Source organism: Cryptococcus depauperatus, chromosome 7, assembly GCF_001720195.1.
Source record: "Cryptococcus depauperatus CBS 7841 chromosome 7, complete sequence".
Taxonomy (NCBI): Eukaryota; Fungi; Basidiomycota; class Tremellomycetes; order Tremellales; family Cryptococcaceae; genus Cryptococcus; species Cryptococcus depauperatus.
The window spans coordinates 305,769-331,967 of NC_089474.1; the positions used below are offsets into that span (position 1 = coordinate 305,769).

Genomic DNA, 26,199 nt, shown 5'->3' on the forward strand with positions numbered 1-26,199 from the left:
CAGCCATATATTTGAAAGACCTACCTATTGCTTTCTAGATTCTTTTCAATTAACAAAGAGATATATAAAATGAAGATTATTATGATTGAAGAAGGAAAGCAAAGTAAGAATTATTAGCAAAAAGACAAATCAAAAAAAGGTGGCGACGCGGATATCAACTGACTTCCCGGTCATTTCAGCCAAGAGCGCTGGCAATGGCTGTAGAATCCATGCATAGCGATGATGGCCCACTAAAAGACTGATACAGTCTCGTTGCCATATCTTAAAGAGTTTTCATCTCTTAAAAGTCTGCAATGCATCTAGAAATGGCCAATGAATACCTCTTGAATCAATCGTATACTGCATTTTTCGCATCACCTTTTATTTCTTCATAGCAGGCCTGTAAGAAAATTCATGTAAAAGGCAAGATGTCGGTCGTACATCAAAGTGGAAAGTCCATTTTGCAGTTTTGTATTCACATCGTTAAACATAAATCTTATGAGAACGAAAAAGCTGCAGTCACAGTATTATTTTCACCCAACAGAACCACACGAGTCTACTGCTGCTGGCATTGCTGTTGGTCATTGCCAGTAGCGACAGGGGCCTCTGCATCCTATTTACTGACTATACGTCAGCATCTTAATCTCTCATAGTATTGCCCTGGTGTTGATACAGGCACATCGGACATAGACTCACCTCGTCATCATAATCATCTTCGTCCTCAAAGCCTTCGTCGTCCTCGTAATCTTCATACCTCAAAGCCTTCCCAGTAAAATAGTCCACAGCACGGGGAATAATCTTTTCCTTGAAGTCCTCGCCAATTTGATAATCCATCTCGAGACGAGCGTCGAGCTCTTCAAGCTCTTCCTCATCAATATCAGAAGCCTCAAGGGTTTCGGATGAGGGAGGCTGAGGGGGCTTGAAAAAGTTGAAGAAGGAATCAGTGGGAACAACCTTGCGGATAGTACGTGTTCGACCGGTGGCTATGACTAGTTAACCCTGACGCGCCACTTCTCAGCTTAGGACCTACTCTTGTTCCTCTGCTTCTTGATTTCAACCTTTTTAGTGAGGTCCTTCTCCTCTTTCCATCTGACTTCAGTGCCAACAGCTTTATCATAGACGAAATCGCCACCGTAACCAACTTGTTCCTGCAACAGCATTAATTTCCGCCTGTTCCCCATCCGTTTACACAGACACCTACTTGATAATAGTAAGTCTTTGTCAATTCCAAATCCTCAAAGTAGTCGTTGGGAGTAAACACAAAGTGCAACTTGAAGCCAGGTTTGTCGCCCTCGAGGTACGAGAGTTTGACATCCACAAGGTGTTTTAGCGCGTCTTCATCTTGGTTTGACAAAGTCTCGGCAATTGGGACATGGTTCTTTAAGGCAGTCAACCAAAATTCGGGAATACCCTTGATCTCTTTGTCTTCGGGAACCTCTTCCTTTTTTTCCTTGTCAGCCTTCTTGGCCTCTTCATCTGAATCTTCAGCTTCAGAAGTCTGGCCAGCCTCGATCTCTTCATCAGTAGGCTCAGCCTGACCAGTGACAATAGCTTGTCGGCGCTCATAAAGGGGCTGGTACTTTGCGAGGTACTGTTAAGCATAGTCAATATAACATTCTGTTAGCAGGCCAATACAAACCTTCTTCTCCAATTCAAGAATAGCCAACTGGAACTCATTTTCAATTTTAGAGTGCTCGGTCTGAACACCCTTTAAACCATCAATCCTTCTTCGGACATTGGCGGGAAGAGACTCAATATAACCGGAAGGTTTGCCAACGAGGAAATCAAGCTTGGATTGGGCAAAAGCAAGCAAGGCAGGATTCTGGAAAGTTATTGTCAGCGTGTCTCTCACATCACAGTGACTTCATATAATAGGACACAGACACCGCTTATGCAAGGGTGCGACAACAGCAATCAAGGTCACTGCCACATAAGCAAGACACAGTATGTTGCCAAAATCTATTGTCAAGAAAATTTCCCGCCGCACGTTCCATCGGCTCCTTTTACAATCTCTAATCGGACTTGATACCTGTCCGTTGGAAGAATCAACTCACCTGGGCCAAAAGAGAAGCTGGGTTAGCGTTGGCAGTAATGTCGTCTTCTTCGCTTTCTGATCCTTCTTGTAATGTCTCCACGGTAGGTTGTCCCAAGTTGCCAGGTCGGTTCTGCAACACACCAGTCTCAAGAGGGGTGTTTTGGGGAGTGGGAGCGACGTCGAGGGTGGTATCCTGACGATGGATTTCCTGGGATTGGGACATCGTACGCTGAAGAATATGTAGAAGAAAAATGAGTAACACTAAAATTGTTGGCTCAAAAGTTAATAGCAAAATGTCGGAGGTGGCGAGGCGCGTCACATGAAGCGACTTTCGCCGAAAATTCCGAAAATGTGGCATACTTACTTTCTTATACTAGTGATATAGACAATTTATATCTTTCTTTTGTAAATGTAAGAGTATTTGTGGCGAATATATATTTATGAGGGTTTTTTTGTGGCCTATGAGTGCTACATACAATCCCATGAACGCCATTTTTATCCACCGTAAATGCGCCGTTATCTAGTCTCTTATCCAACTGCTTCTAGCTACGATGAAGTGTTTTCACTCCACAAAGCATATATCTACCTATCTACAACGAAGTGCCAGCTTATTTATGCTCATATCGCCTTTATGCCACGAAAACTACCTTTGGTTACAGAGTCTATGGTCCCGGAAGCTCATAGTAAGCTGGTCAGTATTGCGCAAATCCAAGAATGACCCATTGCAGCAGTTGCAGAGTCAAATCCCCTAGTAATTGTCCCCTAAGCATTTCTCATTATTCAGTACCCAGCTGAGTAGCTGTGGTTCGCTTTTCATCACATCCTTCAAGATAATGGCGGTTTCAGAAAGCTATAACGTTACATACTCAAGTCGGACATCGCCGCCCGTCAATCTTATCATCATTGCCATCATTGCATTTTTGTCAAAAGCACCCTCGCAGGAAACTATCAAAGTCAACGGATAAATGCTAAGGACAACAATTCCGGCACACAGAAGTCTCGCGAGTTATCAGACTCTGCGCTGGCTCTCTCAATCCTGCTCCAGACGAACACAGAAAGAGCCATTTCAGATACTCTTTTGCGGTTCCGATGAGTTTTCAGTTGCTTCGTTGAAAGCGATTCATGAGGCAAAAGGTGTGTGTGTACAGATATACGAGATTTAGCTGATACCTTCAACTGCAATGTTAGATTTATGGTCCAACATCCACGTAGTCGTACCAACTGAGAAAGATATCGGTCGAGGTGGCAGACACCATCGCAAATCCTATAAAAAGTATATACGTAAGTTTGATATTCAAATGGAACAACTATCAAGTATAACATGTCTTGTTAGCGGCATTGCGCTTGTACGCTGAGGCGCATAACCTTACCACATCTACCATTCCCTCTACTGGTATAAAGACGTGGTCTCCTCCTTTACCATTTTCATCTTTGTCAAAAGAACTGGACCCTTCTCATCTCTTACTTACAGTATCTTTTGGTCATATTATTCCCAACTCACTCCTGAACCTTTTTCTTCCCTCTCGACGACTCAATGTCCATCCTTCGTTATTACCTCGGTGGAGGGGTGCTGCCCCAGTACAATGGACTATAGCAAGTGGGGATAAGGAAACGGGTGTTAGCGTCCAAACCTTGGTTCGTTTCGGACTAGGTGTGGATGCTGGAGACATTGCTGGTAATATTGGAGGTGTCAAGATCCCAGATGACGCAGATTATGAGACTTTGTTATCTTCTCTAGCTGATGAAGGCGGGAGATTACTGGTTGACGTATTGAGACAGATCAGAGATGGAACAGTGAGTATATACATCAAGCGCCTGAAAAATCCGGCCGTAGTGGTGATTAATGCTGATGGCCAAACAAGGCTTCATTCACTCCACAAGATGAACAGTCAATCACACTGGCACCAAAGATCACGCTTGAAAACACATATATACACTGGAAAAAACAATCGGCGCCCGCCATTGATTGCTTGCATCGAGGTATATCCCATCATGTAGGTATTTCCCATTTTTATATCTTTTTTTTGGCTAAGAGTTGGAAGCATCCACTATGGACATCTTATTCTGATATCACTACCCAAATCCTATCTTTACGGCCTACCCTCTCGTCTGAAATACCCCCATCCCTTTTGCTCTCATCGAAAGTTGTACCACCTGGAACCGCTCTTCTTTACAAATCTAGCAAAATGCGTCGTCTCTTCGTGTCGTGTGCAGAAAGTACGTGGATAGAGATTGGAATGCTTAAAACGGCTGGGAAAAAGGCAATGAACGTGAAAGAATGGTGGAATGGATTACCAAAGCACATCAGGGAGAAGAACACAATCGTCTTTCAATGAAGCAATGAACACGTCAACGGAGAGGGCTAAACATCAGAGGTGGGTTACTTTATTCCATTGAGTTAATATGTTGAGAATGTTGTATTTGTATAGAGTAAGGAGTACAGCCGGTGTACAACAAAAATGACAAGTCTGCCTCTTTGTAGACCCATGTACTCAATAGACCTAGAGAGAGGCTTTTCCACGAGACTCATACGGAAGCACAAGAACAAGCAGTCCTGCTGCGATAAATAAAGCCCCACTCGTATAAACTGGCGCTGAAGTTTTCAGGTTGGCGAACATTGCGATGATGGGTGCTAAACCATTCAGTTGCCCAGCCAGTCTCATCTCGAATGAACTTACCCATAATCCCAAAAATGCGGTTTGCTGTAGCCGCCAAGGCATTCCCCGTACCTCTATCCTTTGTAGGAAAGATCTCTGGTGTGTAGGCGTACAACACTGCATACATGACATTCGAAAAGAAGGAATACACACAGTTCCAAGCTAAAAGCGTATCACTCGTCTTGGCTGTTGTGCTACCGTAAATGAATATGCCGGTCAAAACAGCTGACGCTGAAAGCGCTCCTTTTCTTCCAAAGTGTCTAATCTCAACGAGTAAACCTCCCAGCGTCGCACCTGGGACACCCAAGACTGCAATAATACATGCGTTTCGGTAGGTGATGTATGTTGAGCCATCTCCAAACTGAGCGCCTTTTATAGCAAGTGTGTAAGGAATAAAGGCGTTCTACAAGTTGTCACTGATGAGCCGACTTCTTGCTTGGTTTGGTAGAAATCACCGACATATAGAGGAAAGGCCAAACCGATAAAAGCCCAAACTGCCATTATCATAAAAGTACTGAACCCTAGCTTCTTTGTGGCAAACAAAGCCCTAACGTGCTTTGAGCTGAGGGCCTCCAGTTTTCTCTTGATGGCAGCAGCAGCATCAGTTTGCTGACGCATTTCATCGCCTGAACCCTCACAAGCCTTCAAGTCGTCCACAGTGAGATTTGACGTCTTTCTATTCCTCCTCGCAACTTCATGGATAATCCTCACGGCATCTTCATCCCTACCTTTGCCCATATAATATTTCGGTGATTCATAGATTGAGAAGCAGACAAACCGGATGAAAAACATGACCAAAGCAAGGCCGCCCATTGTGATGACAAAGTATCTCCATCCCATATTATCATGCCGCGTACATGTCTCTTGGTCCTCCTGACATGTCAGATTACCAAGAAGGGGCCAAGCGACGAGGGTCGCAATGAGCTGAGCCAACGCCCAAAATATAGACAGAATGGTGAGGAGAAACTGGTGGCTTTGTGGCAGAAACTCGAGAAATATGGCTGAATCAACTGGCAGGTTGCCTCCTACGCCGAAGCTCCACAACGCAGCGAATACACCGATGGCAGCAAAGTTGGGAGAGGACGCAGCGATCATGCCAAAGACTGATGTAACCCCCAAGGTTAGATTGAAACCCCATCTTCTCCCAAAGATATCGCATCCAAATCCCCAAAATATGGCGCCTGCTAGGAGGCCAATGTTTTGAGCCAGAGTCAGAAGAGGGGGCCGATTAGGGTGGAATTCATTGGTGATGGGCGTCAGAATGAGACTCGTGACGATTGGCCAGAGATTATCTTGAGCCCAACCAAAGCCAATGACGAAGAAGAGCTGCCACTGGTATCGACCCATACCAATGTCTTGAATCTGTACCAAATTCAGCGATCTTCCAGACGGCAATGTCAAACAAGGAAAGTTAGCATACTGCACGATTGAGAACCTTTGCCTTGGCGGTATAGACTAGGTCGATTCCATCAATGACCGCCTCATCTTGGAATCCGGGTGCAAGCACCACACGACTCTTGTCAGTTTCCGCCTTTGTCTCTTTCTCTGTCGCCTTGTCTGCCATATTGTGGAAAGAGTCACTGCAGTATCAAGTGTTAAAAAAGATGATGGTTCGTCATACTTTTATCAAAACTGCTCGGAAAACAGATAGACATTTCCAGATAGTCACATCTGAATATATGATCTCTGAGCACGCCACGGTCAGTATACATTTTTGCGGAAATTTGCCAACATGGACGAGTACACCATGTCTCAGGATACATAATCCCTTGCACTTCCTACCCTTCCTGTGTAGTCCCGCGCCTAATCTTGGAGGCGATGACATCATTTCTCCTCTCAGTTGCATGACGGAAAATGTACGCATAGGAAGGAACGGGTTAGTGATGACAGATAGCTAGCCATAGGGTGGGATTAGGAATAGGTTTATCAACTGTTAGCAAAGTTGAGATGGGGAGACTGAAGGGTGGGCAGGAAAGCCACTTTGCCAGCCTCACTCGACTTGTATCTCCAGTGCGGATGTCTCTCTGCGTATAGCAGAGAGTCCAGCTAGTGGCCTCTGTATACACATAACCTGGATGGGTTTAGCGAAAAAATGTCAATGGGAAGACAATCACCATCCAAGAATTACTATCATCTTTTGACTTTTACAGACGAACCAAATAGTGCCCATCTCAGGCACCATTCCATTATTCATTTTCGGCAAATGTCGATTTACATCTTTTCTAATCCTTTATCCGCAAACGTTATCTTTTATTTGTATTTTCAAACTGTAGCTGATAATTGGCCATGGTGTGTTGGACAGAAAAAGAGAAATGGTTGCTGATGTTGCTTTAGAACTATGCGTTGTTGTGTTCCGTACTGGGCTACAAACTTGCGGCAATGGCTACCCCTGTGTACCATTTGCAAGACCCCACAATCCTCAATGAGTACGCTCCAATATTCAAATTATCGTAGGTTTTCCAGTTACCACATTGTTTTCAGATTGCTGTTTATGAGGAATGTTGACATGGTGTATAGAAAAGGAGAGCAATACTTTCCCAGCGGAGTTGAATATATGTTGCCTCACTACAGTTATGCAAGTGCATATTCCTTTGCTCAGTATGGCCAAGATGACGGCTGGCTCTTGATTCGGTAGATGGAGAACTTTGCAGGAGAGGTCTACCCAGTCACAAGTGTATCCAGTCAAGCAATCTAATAGCACTCATCGTTTGGTAGAATCACTCGTTGTTAACTCTACGCCATCTTGATGAGCTTTCTTTATCCGGCATGTCCTGGTTTCTTTCGATTGTAGAACTTCACAACCCTCAACGGTTTCTCTACGAACAATCCGTCTATCTGTTTGGCCTGGCCGGACAGAAGGATGGCATGAAGTATGGCGTGGATGGAAGAGGAAGAGTGGAGGAGCCTGTCTACGGCTTTCGGATGGATCAAGACAAAGGCATCGTGGTGGGTGTGGTTTTTGCTGTGAAGTCAAAAGAAATGATTGCGCAGATCACTTTGGTAAGATTTGTGGTATTGGACGTAAGTTTGTGATGGAAATAAGGGCAACAAGACCACTTATATGTGACAAATTTTACCCTTTTAACTTTGGCAAACCAGCTAGACGTTTTGGTATCCTCGGCAATTATGTGGCAGACTGGAAACATTTCCGTATGTACCTTGTAAATGATAATCCCGTATCAAGGGACTTAGTAAGTTTGACACTTTCCTCAAAAGGCATTTCTAACCTGCTATAAGCAACACACCAGGGTGGTCAGCTCAGTGCCAGGACAGTGAGGTGGAAGGATATTGAAAAGATGAATGGAAGACCAGTAGTATACGTTGCCCAAGGAAACCATCGTAATTGGCCTCAGCCTGGAGATCATGTATACGCCGAGGTATACAAGGCTTGCTCTTTTCGCTACATGTCTGACAAAGCTATAGTTGGCAAATCTGTTCAAAATTATAGACAAAACAGATGACGAAGGACCAGTCTGGAATATTAACGACAGAGTCATCACTACTCAATATTGGAAGAACCATCAAAGTAAGAGCAAAATCCATCATATCGATTATGATGCCCGGAGAAATTTCAAGGGTTGATGGGGCAACAAAGGTGATTCTGACTGTTGATGGTATGAAATTGTGGATATCTGCCAAGTAAGTCATCACCACTGTCGTCTCTATGCACCAAAAACTAAACAACGTAGATTGTGGATGCCGCGTCAGGTCCTAATCGAAAATTTAGGGGCCCACCAAAGGTAAGTATTATCGCTACGTGGTTCATTTATGCTCATCTTTGCCTCAGTGCCTCATAGCCACAGTTTCTACTGAATCCGATTACACCTTTCGTGTTCGATCACCAGTAATGAATTGGGCGATGGATCATGGATTTTCACAATACAAGTTGAGTAGGTGTGCATTAGACCGACAAAAAATAGGGATGACGATCAAGACATGTATGATCGAAATGTACAGTTGGCCAGTACGAAAGGCTCAACAGTGTTTAGAGGGATAGAAAAGCATTCGGTACGTTGTCGCCTCTCTGTATCAGCGCCTTTCTTGACTCATCGTCTCGTAGATGACTTTGCCCGAAATACTGTTCGAGGATACAAAATATCGCTTTGTCTTTATAATGGTCAATACTTGACTACTTCAGGAGAAAGACCTGTCTGTGCGTATGGGCCTGGAAAGAAAGGTTTCAAGACTGCCAGTGCTGTATCCCTTGATGATATTGACGATTGGAGGTGGAGTTATTAACTACATATCAAATACAATTACACGCACATTGTTGTTTTATAGAATAAGTTGTAATACATTAGCCTTATCAGAAACATAAATGAGCAGCTGAGCCCAATGAGTGATGATTTCCCAATGGCTTGAGGAGTTGAATGCATTACGCATTTTTTTGATACAAATGCAATGCTACAGTATAAATAATTCTATGCTCTTTATATTTTCTAAGGTAACACAGCGGGAGTAACGGGCTCATCTTTGGCCATTTCCAATTGAGGCTCAGAACGGCTCTCTGACACTTGCAATTCTTGAGGAGTGGATGACGAGTCCTCTTCGTTGTCGGCAATCTCTGCAATGTGATTAACATCTGGCGATGAGCATCATGAAAAACTTCATACCCTCTCCATAAATATCAGGATGATCTCTGAAACAATCCTGCATCATTTTGAATTTTTCAACACAGTCAACACCCTTGGGCTCAGCCTCGGAGAAAACAAAGCAAGAGAAGGCAGCTTTGAATTGTTCACCACAAGGTCCCGTAGCCATACCACCGAGGCACTGATACGTCGTCAGCCCTATTGCCATCTTAAGTATGTTTTGACAGGCCAGCTCACTGGACAATCCCAGTTAATCTCGCCGGTTTCAGGGTTGTAAGCACCAGCAGAAGGCTCAGCGGCCTCAGTCTGCTTTTCTTCCAAAACCTTGGCAGCATCATCCGCAGCGTCATCAACATTTGGAGATGATAAGGCCGCTATCTCACGTTCTCTCTCTGCAACAAGCTCCTCTGGTTTGTCCTCTCTTACTACATTTGATAATGTCAACGCACGTAATACAACTTATACCAAACCATACCTTCACGAGCATGTATAGGCACCTTCAAGTTCTTCTGAGCTATACTGCTTTCTTGTGGGGATACTGTAGGATCCTCAAATTTTCTTTTTTCAGACATGATGCTCAAACCGGCAACAGAAAGGGCAGTAAAAGCGACGGCAGCTCCTGCTGCTTGAGATGACCACCATGGCGAAGAGGCTGTAGGACCGGAGGAGGTAGATAAATATCGTTGAGTGATGGGACGAATAGAGCGAGAAGCAAAGGCGAATGAGCGGGAAAACATAGCTGGCTCTTTTACTTCTTCTAGTAATTAAAATAAAGATTATTAAAGATAGACAACATTTTGAGATTGTCTAACGCTGTCCATAGAAGTTTCTGTAAAGTCACGTGACTTACCTCCACTTTTGAAGCTGAATAATGAATGACGAATAGGCATGCGAGTGGAGGTCACGCCTAACTAGACAATTTTCTATCTAGTTTTTAACGAATTGTGCATAACATTTCTTAAACTCTTAAGCAATTCATATAAACTATGGTTATCCCTTAATACTAAGTCGAATAAGCCGATAAATGCACTTTTGTGCTTTCTGTCATCATAAATGGAACAGAGTATGTCTCAAAGTATCAAGGAAAAAAGCCATGAGATTGCAAGTATTTGAAAGCTCTCGTTTTGGATTATAAAGATATGCTGGAGAGGCTATAGGGGTTGATAACAGTCAAGTACTAAAATTCCGATGTTGTTGTTGAAGCCCTATCAGTTGTAGAATCTGGCCTGCTATGTATTGATTCATGTCTTTAATTATCCGGCATACATAGCGCTTTCCAAGCCTCTGATATCTTGATATAACCCTGTCTCTTCTAGATAAAGCCTTGAACCAAGAAATGTTACAATAAGGGTTGAAATGAATTTCAGTTTCAATATCTATGAGCGATGTTCGATCAATACTGATTGGTCTTACTGTTGACATTGTTCACTTTTATCATTAAGAAACTTGCATGCATGTCCGGCCTGTCTTGATGCATTGAACGACTATTGAGCTTAAACAAGACGATCGAATATCTTTTTGCGTTATCATGGATGCGTGTTTGTGACAGTGATGATATGCGGACAACGTGCTCTATTTTAGAGAAGGGACGTCATTAGAACCAGGCATACTTGAACTTACGGTGAATATAAGTCCTGGCAAAAATCTCAATGAACAATACTCAAAGTTCCATTCATTTGCTATAACTAGTCTTGAGGATCTGAGGAGTCTAGGCCTATGTTTCAAAACGGTTGGTTGAAGTGATCCATCACCAATGTAATATTTGAAGAGCGTTAGCCGGAGCAACAGAACTAATTCATATCCTGGATAGTTGAGGAATTATTATCCAGGCTTTGTCCATGTAAATGTATAGTTTCCTCATTGGTTGTACCTGATGAAGACGGCTTTATCCATTGTGTAACTCTGTGATCATCAGTATGTATATTTAGTCAGGCCACCATCGAAAGTGATAAATCTTCCGAGCAACAGGAACTACAATCAGCTGTCGTCGATAATCTATACCAAGACGTTCTCGGCAGTATAAAGTGCATTTGATTCAAATGAAAACCTAGTGAATCAGTATAGATAAAAGCACTTCGCAGAGGACTCAGATAGGAAAATACAGGTTGTAGTCCCAACAAGGAGCAGCTAACACAATGAGCAGACACTTCAATCCCAAGATCGAGTTGAGATTCGCATTAGAGACTTGTCTTGAGTCTGTAAGGATTCCATCCCTTTTCTGTCACCACTACAGGTAAAATCGACCGTGGGAAAGTGCTTATTATTTGACGTGAAGGCATACTCAACACCGTCGTTGCACAATGCTGTATTGGATGAGCTCAGCACATACTGGAAATATCGAGAGCCTGGAGGGAGGGAAGGCAACCCAAGGTCGGACGTGAGGCAGTAGGCGAAGTCTTTATAAGCCATCGTGCAGTGTATTGTAGATAAGTTTGCCTTGCTTGGGACATCTTGGTGTGAGTCTAATCTCGTTGCTGCTTCTGTCTTAATCATCGCTGAGGCTGGTGAAGTTTGTGGAAGAGACAAGATTAAAATGAATACAAGAAAATCGAAAACTTGTAGAAAGTAATAAAACAAAATCAATTCGACATTTGAGCAAAAAGGTACTTGCTCACTTTGACGGCCCTTGCGCGATATGTATATTCTAATCAATGTCATTTCTCTTTTTTCTCTTTCTTTACCTTTAATCTTCTCGTCCCGCTTATCATGTTTGTGTTCTAGCAGAGTGGTTCATTACGAAAATGTATCCCAACAACAACTACCTCCATTCGCCCGCTTCCCTTCCCCTCTCTCATCCTCCGTCTCACACTTTTGACCCCAAATGGCGCTTTCCTTCCCCGCAAGCAAACTCCGCTCATACAAAACCAGAAGTCTATCCTCAGCAAGCTCAATGGACGCACCAACGAAGAAATACACTTCAACTGAATCCAAACTTGTCGAATTACCAGTCAATCGAGCACGACATGCCTTTGCTGAGCGCGGTAGGGGGGCCAAAGTATGATCAAGATTTATCAGTATTTGGCACGGGTCTTGCGAAAACTCGCAAGGGATCGTTGGCCTATAACATCCCTATTCAACAACCCCAGCCTCGACATCTGGTATCGGGGTTGACTCCATTGCCGATCAATCGGGCATGGACATTGGATTTTTCAACGCAGAGTTCTCGGTCACCTCTAGCCTCAGCACCAATTACTTCTGCTCCTTGTTCGTCAAAATCCCGCATGCAGGAAGAAAGAATCGCGAATAGACCCCCTTCATACCTTGGTCGTCACCAGGAAATGAATGGAACGGAGTTAGCAGAGAGAAGTTACAGAGGAATAAGAGGGAGAGTAGGAGGACCACCAAAAGCTGTTCTCGGAGGTCCAGGTGGAAAAACGTTTGATGAGATGATGGCGGAAAAGCAAGGAAAGACACAAACAAGTCCGCAAAAGTCTACCACTAGCCCGATCCATTCATCTGTACCAAAAAACGATCTGGCTACTACCAGCTCTGGACAGATTTTAAATGATAAGATGACAGAAGACTCCATCGAGTGGAACGGTATGCCAGTCGTTGTTCGTATGCCATACAAGACATACAGTCCTCCGGATTCTCCACCTCCACTTAACCCTCCCAAAGACGTGAAGGAGTCAGCTGAGTCTCCACCACTGCGACGGCCTCGTAAAGAGGCATTTCCCTGGCCAGAATCAAAAGTGAGACTATCACCAGAAGGCACGCCATTGCCAATCTCGCCAATCGATATTACATACGAGGATCTTGGGGAAGCATTAAGCGAGGTATCTTTTCCCACTGTCGATGATGAAGGTGATGCAACATGGGCGGAAAGAAAAGTAATCGTCTCCGTTCCCGATCCAGTGAGTATTGTATCATGTCTTCCAAAGTAGAATATAGCTAAAAGACAGAAGGAGAGCTGGGAAAGCCTTCATCAAATGAGGTTAAAGCTTGAACAGGAAAAGATCATCGCTCTAGAAGAGGATGTTTCTGCTGAGCTCGAGATTGGTTCAGAGGGAAGCATACAAAAAGGCGACGAAGAATCAGAATCCGTTGACGCCGTCGAAGATGCAATACCCACAGAGATTGGAAACGTGGATGTTAAACCAAAGGAGACTATACCTGTCAACATTGATCCCTCCGTCAAGTGGAATTTTGATCCCGTTAGCCCTCCACCTTTTTTGAAACAACCTCCACCTCTCTCAACTGATTCTTCTCTGGAGAAAACTATTCAACTCACCACTCCGGGAAAATTCTGTGCTGACGATATTCAACAGAATTCATCGCTCGAATATCAAAAACAGTCGTTTTTGATGGGAGAGGGAAACATCGACAAAAGACAAGACGCATCATCGTTGGTAGGCAAGTCTCAGGGCAGGGCATTTGGTTTGAGTGCAATGAATAGTCCGCTCGTAGAAAGGCAATCAAGTGGCCTGTTCAAACAGCCAGAGGATCCACAACGATCCGTGGACAGTATCTTCAAGGTATCAATGCTCAGGACAGTCGATAAACATCCCTTGACGCCCGTGGACTTCAACGTCAACCACTCACGTCAAAGCTCAGACAGCCAAAATAGCAATGGCAAATATGATACGAGGGTTCCAAAAAGGTCTAAGATGAGGGCTTGGAGCGATGGCGGGGATGAAGAGTTTTTGGATGGAGACGCTGTCCCAATTGAAAAAAAGTATCACAAAGTAATTGCAGAACACGTGTATAGTGGAAACGATGAATCAGTAAGTGCTTCGTCAGTAGAAAATTACTGGCTTTATTGTTAATTATGAATTATAGCCAATCTCTTGGGGAACAACAGGGTCTGACATTGAGTCAATAATAGATTCTAAAGTAAATGACAAAGTAGGATCTACCTCAGAGTTGATTGCGCTAGCCTCGGGCAAGATGTCTTCATTCGCATCTGATCGCTACATCGGATCATTGCCAACTTCTAGCGAACCCATTGTGCAAACATCCCTTCAACTATCATTTGATAGTGATAAACAAATTCCAAAAGCGAAGACTAACGACTGGAATGATGAACTTCTACCAACTGAAGAGATTGTATTCGAAAAAAGACGTAGAAGTAGCGAATGTAATGCCAATGAAATATATTCCTCAGACAAAACGTCAATGGTAAGTCTTGGATGGGTAAAAAAATAGTCAGGTTAACTCTTAACTCTACATAAAGTCTACAATTAGACTCAAATCCTTGTTCCCCAATACTCTTTCATCTCAAAATAAGGGCGAAGATGAGCTTTCAGATCCACTATCTGTTCTGCGCCTCAAAGCGCTTGCAACAAGAGGAAAGAGCAAAAGCAGCCTTGGAGGCGGGTACGGTCAGGCCGAGGTGAGTTATGATCAGAATTTCAAAACAATCATCTGAATGGTCTTTCTGCAGACTGCAATTCATTCAACAGAAGACAAAAAAACTACTTTAGAATCTCGGAGCTCAATAGAGGAATCAAAGACTTCTGTCAAGCATATGTCTTCACATCAATCTGAAGAGGCACCTTTTTCAAAACGTCTCAGGCCAACAGCCGAGCCCTGGCGACCCACTCGCTCTGTGTCTACTACCAGCACCTTATCTCGCTACAACACCCCTCGAAAGACCCTTCGACCTACTGCTGCTACTTTCACTCCTGATCTTTATAAGCCTTCATTCTCAAAAAACGAAGATAAAAATTGGAAAGGGATGCATTTCGAGACAGGTAACAATGGGTCTACAAACAGTGAACAACTTCGTCCAACAGTGGCCCCTTTTATACCCTCGGCCAGCTCATTTGCCTTCTGCCCACAGGTGACATCCTTCACTTTCACCGCCCCGTTATCGTCTACGTATGATACGGAGTCTAGCGAAGCTTTTGTAGCAAAAAATGACGAGATTCAGCCATTGTCGATCGCAAACGAACAAATTGGTGAGCAAAAAGGCAATAAGGAAATCACATCGCTAACTGATAAGACAGAATTTATTTCTCGTCACCACTCTTCTAATATTAGCATTTCTTCATCAAATGCTGAGGCAAGAATGCGCCCTACAGCGCCCCCTTTTATCCCTGGCAAGAAAAACAGTGTCACTGCTAGCTCATCTCCGCATCATTCTCCGGCAATGTTATCTTCTGCGACCCTCCCATCGCTGACTGCTACCAAGATACGAGCGACAGCGGCAGCTTTTGTGCCAACTTCTGTGTTACAGCATATTGTTTTCTCTTCTCCGTTCACTTTCAGAGTTACTGACGCAGAAGTCAAGAAACCTGTGCTTAAACCTAATGCTGCACCATTCATTCCCTCTTGGGGTACGAAAGATATGGCTATAGCCGCTAATGAAAACACTGAACCCTTGGATACAGCTGGGAAGTTACAAAATAATTTGCAAGAGGAGAATAAATTCAGTCTGCTTCAGGACGGAAAGAAACAAAGCCCCCCTTCAACAACTATCAACCAGACTGGAAGTCAGGAAATGAATCCTAAAGAAACGTCACCTTGTCCTTTGGAAGAAACCACTGCATCGCTGGCTAAACATGTCCCTCGAGGAACGATATTGCCGTCTTCATCTGCAAGGACTCTCTCAATGCCTTCAGATATTTTGGACGAGGACACACTAAAAATGACTGCAATTTCCGAAAATTTCACAAAGCTTGATGTACAGTTTCAAAAAGAACACAAAGCGGTCATGAATGATGAAGGGGATCTGGAACCAATAGACGCCTACAATGACAATGTCAAAGTTCTGAGAAGAGAGGCAACCCCATTGCCTGCCGCGGACTTGAAGAACTCAGTGACGCTATCTACTTCTCCTGAGCCGGTGAGATTGACCTCCACATGTAGGATAATACACAACTAACATGCAATGTAGAATCAGCACAGCCTGCATGGAAACCAGGTATTAGAGGCTAATCGTATCCCTCGGCCTGACAAGCCCGCTCGACATGAACACCACTCTCATCGTCCTCGCGTCCTTCGAGATCTCTCTTGTAGCTCAAATGAACTCAACATACATCTAAAAGACATTATCATTCATCCCTCTCAGCCTCTCAACTCACACCACACTACGCCTATGAGAATCTTGGGGGAAGAAGGTGAAGACATGGGCTTTCCAGATGCACCTCAAACAGCTAGCACACAAATGGCTCAAGATGCTGAAAATGGCTTTCAGCTTCACACAAAAACTGATATTAGCGAAACTCCCGAAAGCCTCGAGCGCGAGGCCGTCAACTCTATCATACACTCGCTCACGTCAAATAGCTATTTGGCAGAAGAAACTAGGAGTTTGGCTGAGATTGAGAAACCGAAAAACGACTTTAACCGTCTTCAAACGAACATCGAAGATGCATCTAAGCTCATCGTGGGTTCGTCTGTCAACGATAACTTTGGAAATGCCTCTCTCGCTTCGGATAAGCGACCTGACAGCTGGTTTAAAGAAGAAATCCGTCTTTCCAGGTCGAATGCACCAAGCCCAGAGGTTGAAATGCGGTCACGTGAAGAAGCTTATGATGAGCTTGAAGATTACAAAAGATTCGTAGAATGGACATATCCTCTCCAAGATGAAAGCGAGGCAAGCGAGCGTTCCGCTGTCGGCAAGATACCTGCGGGTAACCATGGTCCTGGAGTTGTGTCTGCCAACACTGCATTAGGAGATGATTCTACATATTATGACGCGTTTTCGGAGATTGTACCATCAGCTTTGAACTTGTCTCGCATCTCTCATGCTCGGGTGCTTAGTGTCGAAGCGCCTAGCCTGACTGACTCCCCTGCCGCTTATCCGCGACTGCCCTCAGAGTTATTCGAGGATTCACCCGCACATCTTAAAACACGAAAGCCGAAATCAGTTCTTGGCGGCTCTAACGGTAGCTCCGGCTCGCCCTCACCAAAAACCAGATCGTCCAGTCAAGTGCATCCCACAGAACTTGACAGACAGGAGTCTGTCTCAGACCATTCTGTGGCTTCGAGGGACAATGGCTTACTAAAGATTTTGGAAATTCTGAGGAAACAAGAAAAGAAGAATGAACTGGTCCACAGTAAGCTGGAAACTTTGCAAGATGGCATCTTGCACAATGTACGGCAGCAACAACAACAGCCGTCAGCAGAATTGCTTAAGAAAATCACTTCCACATTGAAAGAACATACTTGTCTCCTTTCGTCTCTACGAGAAAGCATATCTGAATCATCCGCCTCTGCTTCATACTATACTGTAGCTGAAAAGGATAGGCCTCAAGAGCTCTTCGCTGCAATCTTGACATCTCAGCATGCTATTTTATCCAAGTTTGACGAAGTCGCTTCAGCAGAGCTCGGTGGTACTGACGAACTACATGAGGCTATCGCAGCTCTTCATCTCGCAGAGGATGCTGCTAACCAGAGATCAAGAATCGTCGAGGAGCAAGCCCGAGAGATGAATGCAATGAAAACAAAATTAGGAGAAAATATGGATCAACAGAGAGAGCTCAAGGCAGATGTGGAGGTTTTGAAACAGCGACTGAAAGATTCTAGACGAGAGAGAGACGAACTTAGAGAGTCTTTACAGACCAAGGACAAATGGCTGAAAGAAGCAATGACAAAACAAAACAAAGTCAGCGAAGAGATAGATAGGTTAGTAGCAAGGACTTTAGCGGCAGAACTGGAGCGAGACGCCTTGGCCAAGTCTCTAGACAACGAGCGCGAGGAAGAAAAAGAGCTGGTGAGAAGCATGGCCGAGATGCGTCAAGAGGTATGTACTGGCGTCTATATGACTGAGTGATGGAAATAACGCTATATAGATGGAAAATCAGGCGGAAAGCTCGCGGCTGGATCTCGCCGAGAAAGATGCTGTTTTGTCTCAGGTTCAGTCTGAACTCCACGAAACTCGACAAGCTCTTGATGAAACCAAGCGGGTCGCTATGCGGACTCCGGCAACACCTCAGCCTCCACTGGCAACCGCTTCTGCGCTTTGCGAACTCACTCAAGCTGCTTTCACTTTCCACGAGGAAGCTTTGAGTAGAATGGGTAAATTGGACGATGCAATGCATGAGTCCATGGAATCTAGAGTTAAAGAATACGAAAATGTCTTGGAACAGAATAGAAAACTGGGTGGCGAGGTCGAGGGCTTACGAACAAAGGTCAGTTTACTGTCGTGTTGTTTGTATTCTATTGACGTATTCAGCTTGAGGAGACATCTGCAAAGCACCATGAATTGGAGAGAGATCTCCTACCAAAGCTTTCCATTCTCGAAGCCGACAATAAGACCAAGACTGAATTTTTGGCTCATGAAATCAAGAGGAGAGAAGAGGCCGAAAAGAAGGTGCAAGATATGGAAACTCACATGGCAACAATGCAGGAGCAAATAATGAAGTGGCAAGTTGAATTGGCTATTAGACAATCCCAGGCTAGCACGAACGAGGCAGGTAGTCTGATCTGCCAATAATTTTTCGTTGTGGTTGACAATCTAGTAGATGCGTCTTCAGACCCTTGCCCAGGAGAACACTTACTGGCGCGAGTTTGCTCTCAACGCTGACCGTCGCCGTTTCAAATCCTACCTTGCCTCAAAACCCTTTGAGAGCGAACAGGTATCTGCTACCCCCCATAAGGCCAATCCTGCTAGAGTGATATCTTTAACTTCATCTATTTCGGCGAGAAAGGAACTTGAGATGATTGATAAGTCTGCCAAAAACACAAAGCCGAGAACACAAACACCGAGCATTGTTGTAGACGGCGACCACGAGTCCCTTACCGATGCCATTGATTCGGCTCTCACTGAGTCGATTGGAGAATAGTAGATATTACTAATTGCAGAGGCTCTCCCGCTGCGTTTCAGAGTTGTTTCGCCTATGTGTATAACGTTTACAGGATGATGACTCGAGCCCTATAGATGACCATACCAATGCCTAGAAACGACATTATACGTTAAGAATTCCATGATACTCCAAAGATGATTATAACGATGCATATATGCCATGAGATGATGCAAGTTGCTTCAAACCCATGCTTATGATGCCTGCTGGCTAATTCCTGGCAGACTATCAGGAAACCATCCATACTTTTGCAAGTCTATCCTCTCCCCGCCTGCACCAGCCAATGTCTCTACTTCTACTCCCTCCTGTTCCAATCGATCCTTTTGCCGTGCTACACCGAGACCTAGGTCGCCTCTTGGAGAGATAATCCCCTTGGCGCTAACCACACGCTGCAGTCATGTATTAATAAAACGAAGCAGGCTTTCCAAACAACTTACCTGCCATGGGATGGCGGAATTTGGAGGAAGCACCTTGAGTGCATTCCCTACATGCCTGGGTATTGCTAAGCCCTACCTCTGGACCACGCCAGAGGATCCATACCTAGGATAATTAGGATAGCCTGCTAGCTTGGCTATATGTCCTACGGCAAGAGTGTCAGTCATAGTCTCTCATGGGTGTACAGGTTGTGACCAACAGCTTACCATAGCTCGTTACACGACCCCAAGGGATCATTCGAGTAATTTCATAAGTCTTTTCTGTCAAGTCAGCAACGTCACTCATACTATATATATATATATATATCGTGAATATCAACTGGTTCAATATAGATCCAAATGTAAAAATAATTCCAACTTTGAAGTACATTCCAAGCTGTGATTACGTAATGTGCACATGATAACATTCATTGCATTGATTTTCCCAGCACTAAGAGCGAGGCGAGTCCATGTATGGCATTGAGCTTGCAGTCTTGTATATATTAACATGTTTGCATTTGAGTGTGCCGCATGCATATGTTATTCAATGCATGTATACTTTGTTAAATACTATTTGATAGATGAAAAGATAAATAAAAATAAAACTCAGGCACGGTCCTATCCGCTTTGTATTGCAATGGGATTTTAGAATTACTTTAACAACTTTTCTCTTTATCTTATTCTTTTTCTCTTTCTTTTTATATATAGAAAAAAGACGTTTCTTTGTGACCGGCTTTGGAAAGGTTTGTTAGAGAAATGGCAAGCTGAGAGTTCAGAAACTGGCTAACACGTTTCGTAGGACAGCTATTTCTGGCTCTTGACGACCTTGATACTTCTCAGTCACTTTTTTCTGCTTCCTTTGTATCTGTCCTTCAACGACTCTTAATTTACGAGCTCCCTGTCATCCCACAACGCTTCCGATTGTTTGTGCTTTTCATTTGCCTTTTACTCTCAAAGGTTCTCAATCATCGTGGCGCTTGCCCGCTAACCTTGGTTTAATCCTCACCAAGGTTTGGCGCAAAACGGCATTAGTCTGCCATCTATCGTCTCTCGCCTAGAGAGTCTCTTGTTCAAAACGGTTCCAAATTAGACGTGATGCGTTCTGGTCCTTTACTCTCGTATGGGACCATTATCATCTTTATCACTCTTGTGAAGACCTTGCGCTGTGCCGGATATATTCCTGCGCAACCAGTTAATGAGACGGAAGGCTTGAATCTCACAGACTCTTCCACCATTGCGATTCAATGGACAGATCCATTAGGAGTGTATAGTGGTGGCGTGTGAGTCCATTCGTTTTGAGATGCTGCACGAGGCTGAATGGTATACGAAGCTCTTTCCAGCTGCGAGCCGATGTGCCTACGGGCGGCACCACCTCTGGTGCCCTTGTACATTTCTCAGAATCGAGTATGGGGAAAAATATGACAACAACGACACCATGGATTGCGTTTATAAGTTGCGATCTTAATGAGACGGCGATGAGTGAGGAATGGGGTGAGTTAGAGCATTGCATAGCACTAGGACGGAGCTGATAATGTGTCGTAGACGTTTTCACCTTGGCCAGAGATAGAGGCGCTGTCTCTGCTGTAGGTGTTGTTGTCCGCGTTTTTATTTGGCGGTGTTGACATTCTCTAGCTTTTATACACAATTCATTCGCAATCTTGCTTGTTGAATTCAGAATACATCAACGACTTTGAAAAACCACTAGATGTCTTTGCGACTCGGACCGTTCAAGTGGCCAGGTATGTAAATCATGATGTAGATCTCACACTTTTCGCTCACATAAGGATCAACTATTTTAGAGTTATTGACAATCAGTATGTTCACACGAATGCTACGTTTGAAAACTATAACGGTACACTCTTGAATAATTCCGGACACGATGTCAACTCATCTTTGTCTGGGAATCCTCCTTCTACCAGGACGTACCTTATCGGAACGCTCACCGCCCGTAACTCAACCGGTCAAGCCACAGCCACCGGCATTCCCAATGGCACTGGCGACTCCTCTGATAATCATTCGGGGAGCAATAAGAAGACCTCCACGCCCATGATCGTTCTCTATACTATAACTGGAGTCGTGTGCACGATGTTTTTGCTCATGGTAATCATGGGTGCGAGAAAGGCGATGTTAAACCCGGAAAGATACGGCAGGCGAGAACAAAACGATGAGCAGAGAGGACAAAGTACGGCGGGTGGGCTGGCGCAGGCGATCCTGGATACCTTTCCAGTCTTCAAGTTTAGTCGATCTAACCAGCAATCCGGTGGGACGAAGCGGAACAGAGCTGATCAAAGTAATGAAGAAACTGTGCCAATGTCCCAGCTGGAGAGGGGAGAAAGGCGTGATGAAATACGACATACAGTCGCAGGAGAAAGCAGACCACAATCCAAATGCGATACAGAGGATGGCGTGTCGTTCCATACTGCAGCTGATCATGACTTGGAGACTGCTATATCTCCAGCCAAGGATGAGTCAACGTCTCAAGCCGAGACTTTCGATGAGATACAGGTAATGCCGGATGGAGCTGACGGCGATGGGCAACAATGCCCTATATGTCTGTTGGAATTTGAGGATGGAGATGAGTTGAGGTCTTTGCCATGTGAGAAGGAACACATGTATCATAAAAGCTGTATAGATCCCTGGTTAATTCACTCTCTTTATGAGTTTTTTTGAGTTGTCGCTGATCTTTTGGTAGGCTCTTGCAAGTATCATCGAGTTGTCCGTTATGTCGAAAAGGTGTGTGATTTACACATGTCTGATGTTGCGGTACTTGACGACTTGTTCAGATTTCAACCATCCTCAATCATCACCTGCATTGACACCTACCACACCCAGCTCTCTAGAGTCTCCTCGCCCACCAACCCAACACGGGTTTGCTCGTTATCTTGCTTTCATGCGCCGTCATCGTCAACCGTCGGACGATGAATTGCGTAGCCATACAACTGAAAATTCATCGGGAAATAGAAGACCAGGAGAAGGGAGCAGATCTGGTGTCGACCACGGTAATGAGGTCACATCTGGGAGAAGCCGAGAGGCAGATCAAATGGGACCCGGGGGGTTCTAAAGAGTCGGTGGTTGAAAGATGTTCACATTCTGGGTATTTGGCAATTGACATATTTTACAACGCTTTAATCAGCATTGCATCTTTATCCGCTCAAAACGTTGTAGTTGCATCCTATGGATTTTCTTTTGATATTGCTCATAGTTTTTCCATATTTTTCAAGTTAGCCAAGTCCAGAGGACGACTAGCAAGGGCAAATGCAACGCATATAATGACTGTCCATGACGCCGATCAAACCAGCTGGTTGTGTGGCACTACACCAACCCATTTGGGCGCAAAGATGAGCGGCAAGTAAAAGCCAAGGCCCATGTATGCTGTCTGCCAGCAATAGAGTACCCGTTAACGATAGACGGTGTCTGCCAGACATGCGCTCTCCGTCTTATCCTAGACCCATTCCGATATATTCCTATGCCAGCGCCTACCTTGTCTAAACATTACCCAACAAGGGCTAAGTACAGGGAGATCATCCGAATCCAAAATGATGGCTGCAAACGTGATAGCCCTTGAATGTTCATACAAATCTCCATCGCCGTCCAAGACGAAGATAAGGATGTATGTTGGAATACAGTTGTGTATTCCAAAAGAACATTGTGTATCGGAGGACAACAAACCCACAAAGGGCATTTGGTTCCGTCTGTGCTCTTGTTCCATCACATCTCAATTCTTTTCTTTATTCTTTTTTTTCTTCCGAAATGGACGTGCAGCCTGAGATAACGGCACCCAAGACTACTCATGCAGAAGCACCTGGCGGGTTTCCAGGACTGTACACTCTCTTCAAGCAGCGGCTCTCATTTGGGCTCATCGCGTCCATCCAACTCGTTATCTTTCAAGCTAGAGAACACATTCAACCATTACGGATCACGGTACAGTCGGCGGACCCTGTGTTGGGTAATCTGTCAAGTCCGAATCCGTTTCCACTCAAAGGTAATTTGAACTACACATCCCTTCACACTTCCCTTTCATATTAGCTGATTGTCTTGACTAGCCAGCAGCATCGCATCCCTAGACAGAGCGGTACCGGATGGCCCGGTATCGGGAAACAGTAAACCTCCGAAAGGTAGCCTTTCCAGACGGAGAGGTGTCAGGACCGAAGCTGTGATGATAGACAGACAAACAGTTGTGGGAAGGACAAACCCTTTGTCCTCCAATCCCACTTGCGGGCATGTTGTGGGTGAGAGCGTATGGAGCCTTCACATGGTACGGTTCCCTGAGGATTGACTGGCGTTCGCGGTATATATACCTGTCAAGAATGGCTTGGAATGCTGTGTCCGTTGCTGTTTGAAAGAAACCCATACAGAGTCTACATTCTAGGTCGCAAATATCCTCTTCCCGTATACAATTCGTGCTCCCGACTACCATCAGCGGATCGGTTTACAGAAATGACGTAAATCTCACTCTTCTTGTTTTGGGTTGGATGACTGATGGGTCAATAGTCCGACCGTCATGGCCTTTTCGGCCCTCATATCGCTCACCGGTACTCTCTTTATGCTCTGGCATACCTGGCACTATGATCGTTGGAGATGTCTGCTCTACTCCAAGGATAATTGGTTCAGAACTGTGATGTGTTACATTCTCTTTGGGTCGCTTATATGTCTCCAGGGTAAGTGGAACCTTTGGGTCTTGTAGATCGTTGCTGAATGGACATGCTAGTCTACACTTGGATTGAAGTACATGTCTTGTATGACGAGTACTGGATCTACCTCCCCCCGCTTAAGCAGACCATCGTCACACCATGGCAATTGTATACACCCACTCACTACAGGATTTGGAAACTCAGTCTGTACTTTATCACCGCCGGCTGGGGCTTTTTGCAGGGTGTACATCTTGAAGAGGTGTGTCCATCATCTCTAGAGGGTTTTGCCGCTGACGGTCTGTAGTTCCTCTACTGGGGCTACCTCATCAAGTCTATCAACACTCCCGGTGGTCCGAAATCTAGCTGGCTTCGATCTGGCTTTTTCAAGATCTGGATTATCCTCTTTGTCGCCTCGTTTGCTTTGCTTATTGGAGCGGTGCACATTGAAAACCATAACTTGGACATGATACGAGCGTATCTCTTCCTTGTCGGATCTTGTATGAGCTTGCTGTAGGTCAACTTGTAGTTGACGCTTGGATTTGTTAACAAAGCCATAGTTTGGCCTTTGCTTCCATTGGCCTTTGCATCATCTTACCATCATTCCTCAGGAGTATCAAGCGCCATGGAGTCGATTATGAGGTCTTGGAAAGGTTGCACTTTTTCGCGGAAATGAATGAAATTAGGACGGTGTGCCGATTGGTTTACAGCATCAGCTTTGTGAGTGTATTGCCTTTGTGTCTTGAGTATGATTTTGACAATGTGCTGCCAGTTAACTCTGTCTGCGGATGCTTTCACCGAGGAAAAGAGAATCAACAAGAACCAATTTTGGGCTGATCTCTTGTATCTTGTGGGGCATCTTGGTCTGTTTTTAGCCACATGTCTGTCTATTGTCGTACGTTTATCTTGTGTTTTGATGATGAGACCGCTGACATGGTTTGTCCTCAGATTCTTCTTCCTCGAAACATGACTTCCGAATCTTTACCTACTGCGCCACAAGCTCTTCAACCCATGGTGGCCTACAAGCCTCCCGCTACAGAAGGTTACGCTCCTCGACGATTCCTTGAACTTGGTCAGCGTCTTAACGTCACTCATGGAGGCAAGGGCGATAGCTTGTCTAATAACGGCAACAACGGGTTTGAGATGCAAATCACTCCTCCTATTGATGACACTTCTTCTGGCTACTCCAGCAAGACAAAGATAGAGGCTGCGCCATTCTCGGAAGTGGTCGAAAAGAACAAGAGGGCGAGATTTAGCGAGCTACCAGGATTGCCGACTGTTGTGCAAAAGTTCACGAGCCCGTTTGAGACGCAGATGCCAAGTGAGAAAGGTCCAGCAAAGGTGTTTGTAACCACGAGCCATACGGTTCGTGAAGAGTAGAACTTTTGAGAATGGTTTTGGGATAGACGATTTGTTGTTATATCAAGAGGGTTCTTTTCCGGTTATAATAGGATGTAAACCCAGTTTTCATTTTCATTTCTTGATATCGTAATATGTAGCGCTCTTTTTTGCGATCAAACCAACGTCTGTCAGATTCTCGCTCGTCAGTCTTCAGTCTATACGTTAGCCTGAGAGCCAGGTCTGATTGCTCATTGCATATGTGTATTCATGCCCTGTGCCATGATGTAAGGCGGAACTGCCAGAATGCCTGCTTGCGCCACAAGTCTGACCGGACTCTGGTATTACATCAATATCCGATATAGTACTAGGTCTTATCTGCTGCTGTCGCCGCCCCGTTGTCCAACACTTTGATAACCATTGTCGGATACCCACCCCAATGCCAACAGCCTATGATCTTTTGAAATACTGGCTCGTCACAGCTTGGCCCGAGACAATGTCAAAGATGGTAGAGCCAGCGCCAAGATATGAGTCGGTTAGCGATTTGATGGAAGAGTCTGGGATGAGGTCCGTTGCGGGACTAGAGGATCAGATAGGCGTGAGATGGATTGATAAAGGTCACATATGAGCAGGATTGCAATCGAAGACGTTGTATCTGTCAGTACACAAAAGATAGGCCTGTGTATCTCTTGACATTGCAAGCTCGACACTCACGTAAAACCAGTAGTCTTCTTCACCCCAGCAAGAATAGTGGAAAATGCAAGAGCATCAAAGGTAAAGTGGATAAGGCGACCGAAAATGCCCATGATAA

General features: G+C 44.6%; 12 protein-coding genes across 12 annotated transcripts; 7 read left to right on the top strand and 5 right to left on the bottom strand.

Moving 5' to 3' along the window:
• Nucleotides 1-535: 535 nt before the first annotated feature.
• On the bottom strand, nt 536-2,237 carry L203_105430 (uncharacterized protein; the record flags this gene model as incomplete). The annotated part of the gene is made up of 6 exons (XM_066214797.1): nt 536-592; nt 676-962; nt 1,010-1,127; nt 1,181-1,570; nt 1,619-1,801; nt 2,034-2,237. The coding sequence occupies 6 exons, from the start codon at nt 2,235-2,237 to the stop codon at nt 536-538; spliced, it is 1,239 nt and encodes a 412-aa protein (XP_066070894.1).
• A 742-nt stretch (nt 2,238-2,979) lies between these two features.
• Nucleotides 2,980-4,477, top strand: L203_105431 (uncharacterized protein; the record flags this gene model as incomplete). Its single annotated transcript, XM_066214798.1, has 7 exons — nt 2,980-3,148; nt 3,203-3,295; nt 3,348-3,808; nt 3,877-4,008; nt 4,057-4,231; nt 4,323-4,389; nt 4,444-4,477. 7 exons carry the CDS (start codon nt 2,980-2,982, stop codon nt 4,475-4,477), a joined length of 1,131 nt encoding a protein of 376 aa, XP_066070895.1.
• Nucleotides 4,478-4,515: 38 nt separating this feature from the next.
• Nucleotides 4,516-6,235, bottom strand: L203_105432 (uncharacterized protein; the record flags this gene model as incomplete). Its single annotated transcript, XM_066214799.1, has 4 exons — nt 4,516-4,646; nt 4,693-5,074; nt 5,131-6,033; nt 6,092-6,235. 4 exons carry the CDS (start codon nt 6,233-6,235, stop codon nt 4,516-4,518), a joined length of 1,560 nt encoding a protein of 519 aa, XP_066070896.1.
• A 722-nt stretch (nt 6,236-6,957) lies between these two features.
• On the top strand, nt 6,958-7,366 carry L203_105433 (uncharacterized protein; the record flags this gene model as incomplete). Its single annotated transcript, XM_066214800.1, has 4 exons — nt 6,958-6,960; nt 7,006-7,121; nt 7,189-7,246; nt 7,307-7,366. 4 exons carry the CDS (start codon nt 6,958-6,960, stop codon nt 7,364-7,366), a joined length of 237 nt encoding a protein of 78 aa, XP_066070897.1.
• Nucleotides 7,367-7,543: 177 nt separating this feature from the next.
• L203_105434 (uncharacterized protein) lies at nt 7,544-8,119 on the top strand (the record flags this gene model as incomplete). The annotated part of the gene is made up of 6 exons (XM_066214801.1): nt 7,544-7,621; nt 7,677-7,692; nt 7,771-7,862; nt 7,909-7,943; nt 8,025-8,048; nt 8,095-8,119. 6 exons carry the CDS (start codon nt 7,544-7,546, stop codon nt 8,117-8,119), a joined length of 270 nt encoding a protein of 89 aa, XP_066070898.1.
• Nucleotides 8,120-9,110: 991 nt separating this feature from the next.
• On the bottom strand, nt 9,111-10,000 carry L203_105435 (uncharacterized protein; the record flags this gene model as incomplete). Its single annotated transcript, XM_066214802.1, has 4 exons — nt 9,111-9,235; nt 9,285-9,444; nt 9,501-9,688; nt 9,739-10,000. 4 exons carry the CDS (start codon nt 9,998-10,000, stop codon nt 9,111-9,113), a joined length of 735 nt encoding a protein of 244 aa, XP_066070899.1.
• Nucleotides 10,001-11,398: 1,398 nt separating this feature from the next.
• L203_105436 (uncharacterized protein) lies at nt 11,399-11,800 on the top strand (the record flags this gene model as incomplete). Its single annotated transcript, XM_066214803.1, has 4 exons — nt 11,399-11,461; nt 11,539-11,640; nt 11,690-11,719; nt 11,774-11,800. 4 exons carry the CDS (start codon nt 11,399-11,401, stop codon nt 11,798-11,800), a joined length of 222 nt encoding a protein of 73 aa, XP_066070900.1.
• Nucleotides 11,801-12,004: 204 nt separating this feature from the next.
• On the top strand, nt 12,005-18,991 carry L203_105437 (uncharacterized protein; the record flags this gene model as incomplete). The annotated part of the gene is made up of 10 exons (XM_066214804.1): nt 12,005-13,117; nt 13,169-13,987; nt 14,043-14,381; nt 14,437-14,595; nt 14,647-15,163; nt 15,212-16,050; nt 16,102-17,949; nt 17,999-18,337; nt 18,382-18,618; nt 18,671-18,991. The coding sequence occupies 10 exons, from the start codon at nt 12,005-12,007 to the stop codon at nt 18,989-18,991; spliced, it is 6,531 nt and encodes a 2,176-aa protein (XP_066070901.1).
• Nucleotides 18,992-19,203: 212 nt separating this feature from the next.
• L203_105438 (uncharacterized protein) lies at nt 19,204-19,729 on the bottom strand (the record flags this gene model as incomplete). The annotated part of the gene is made up of 4 exons (XM_066214805.1): nt 19,204-19,398; nt 19,447-19,501; nt 19,550-19,589; nt 19,651-19,729. 4 exons carry the CDS (start codon nt 19,727-19,729, stop codon nt 19,204-19,206), a joined length of 369 nt encoding a protein of 122 aa, XP_066070902.1.
• Nucleotides 19,730-20,517: 788 nt separating this feature from the next.
• L203_105439 (uncharacterized protein) lies at nt 20,518-22,483 on the top strand (the record flags this gene model as incomplete). Its single annotated transcript, XM_066214806.1, has 7 exons — nt 20,518-20,702; nt 20,753-20,913; nt 20,965-21,005; nt 21,055-21,161; nt 21,222-22,061; nt 22,115-22,155; nt 22,206-22,483. 7 exons carry the CDS (start codon nt 20,518-20,520, stop codon nt 22,481-22,483), a joined length of 1,653 nt encoding a protein of 550 aa, XP_066070903.1.
• A 689-nt stretch (nt 22,484-23,172) lies between these two features.
• L203_105440 (uncharacterized protein) lies at nt 23,173-25,430 on the top strand (the record flags this gene model as incomplete). Its single annotated transcript, XM_066214807.1, has 9 exons — nt 23,173-23,404; nt 23,466-23,651; nt 23,792-23,864; nt 23,914-24,080; nt 24,131-24,312; nt 24,358-24,563; nt 24,611-24,770; nt 24,823-24,945; nt 24,999-25,430. The coding sequence occupies 9 exons, from the start codon at nt 23,173-23,175 to the stop codon at nt 25,428-25,430; spliced, it is 1,761 nt and encodes a 586-aa protein (XP_066070904.1).
• Nucleotides 25,431-25,838: 408 nt separating this feature from the next.
• On the bottom strand, nt 25,839-26,194 carry L203_105441 (uncharacterized protein; the record flags this gene model as incomplete). Its single annotated transcript, XM_066214808.1, has 2 exons — nt 25,839-25,968; nt 26,103-26,194. The coding sequence occupies 2 exons, from the start codon at nt 26,192-26,194 to the stop codon at nt 25,839-25,841; spliced, it is 222 nt and encodes a 73-aa protein (XP_066070905.1).
• Nucleotides 26,195-26,199: the final 5 nt, after the last annotated feature.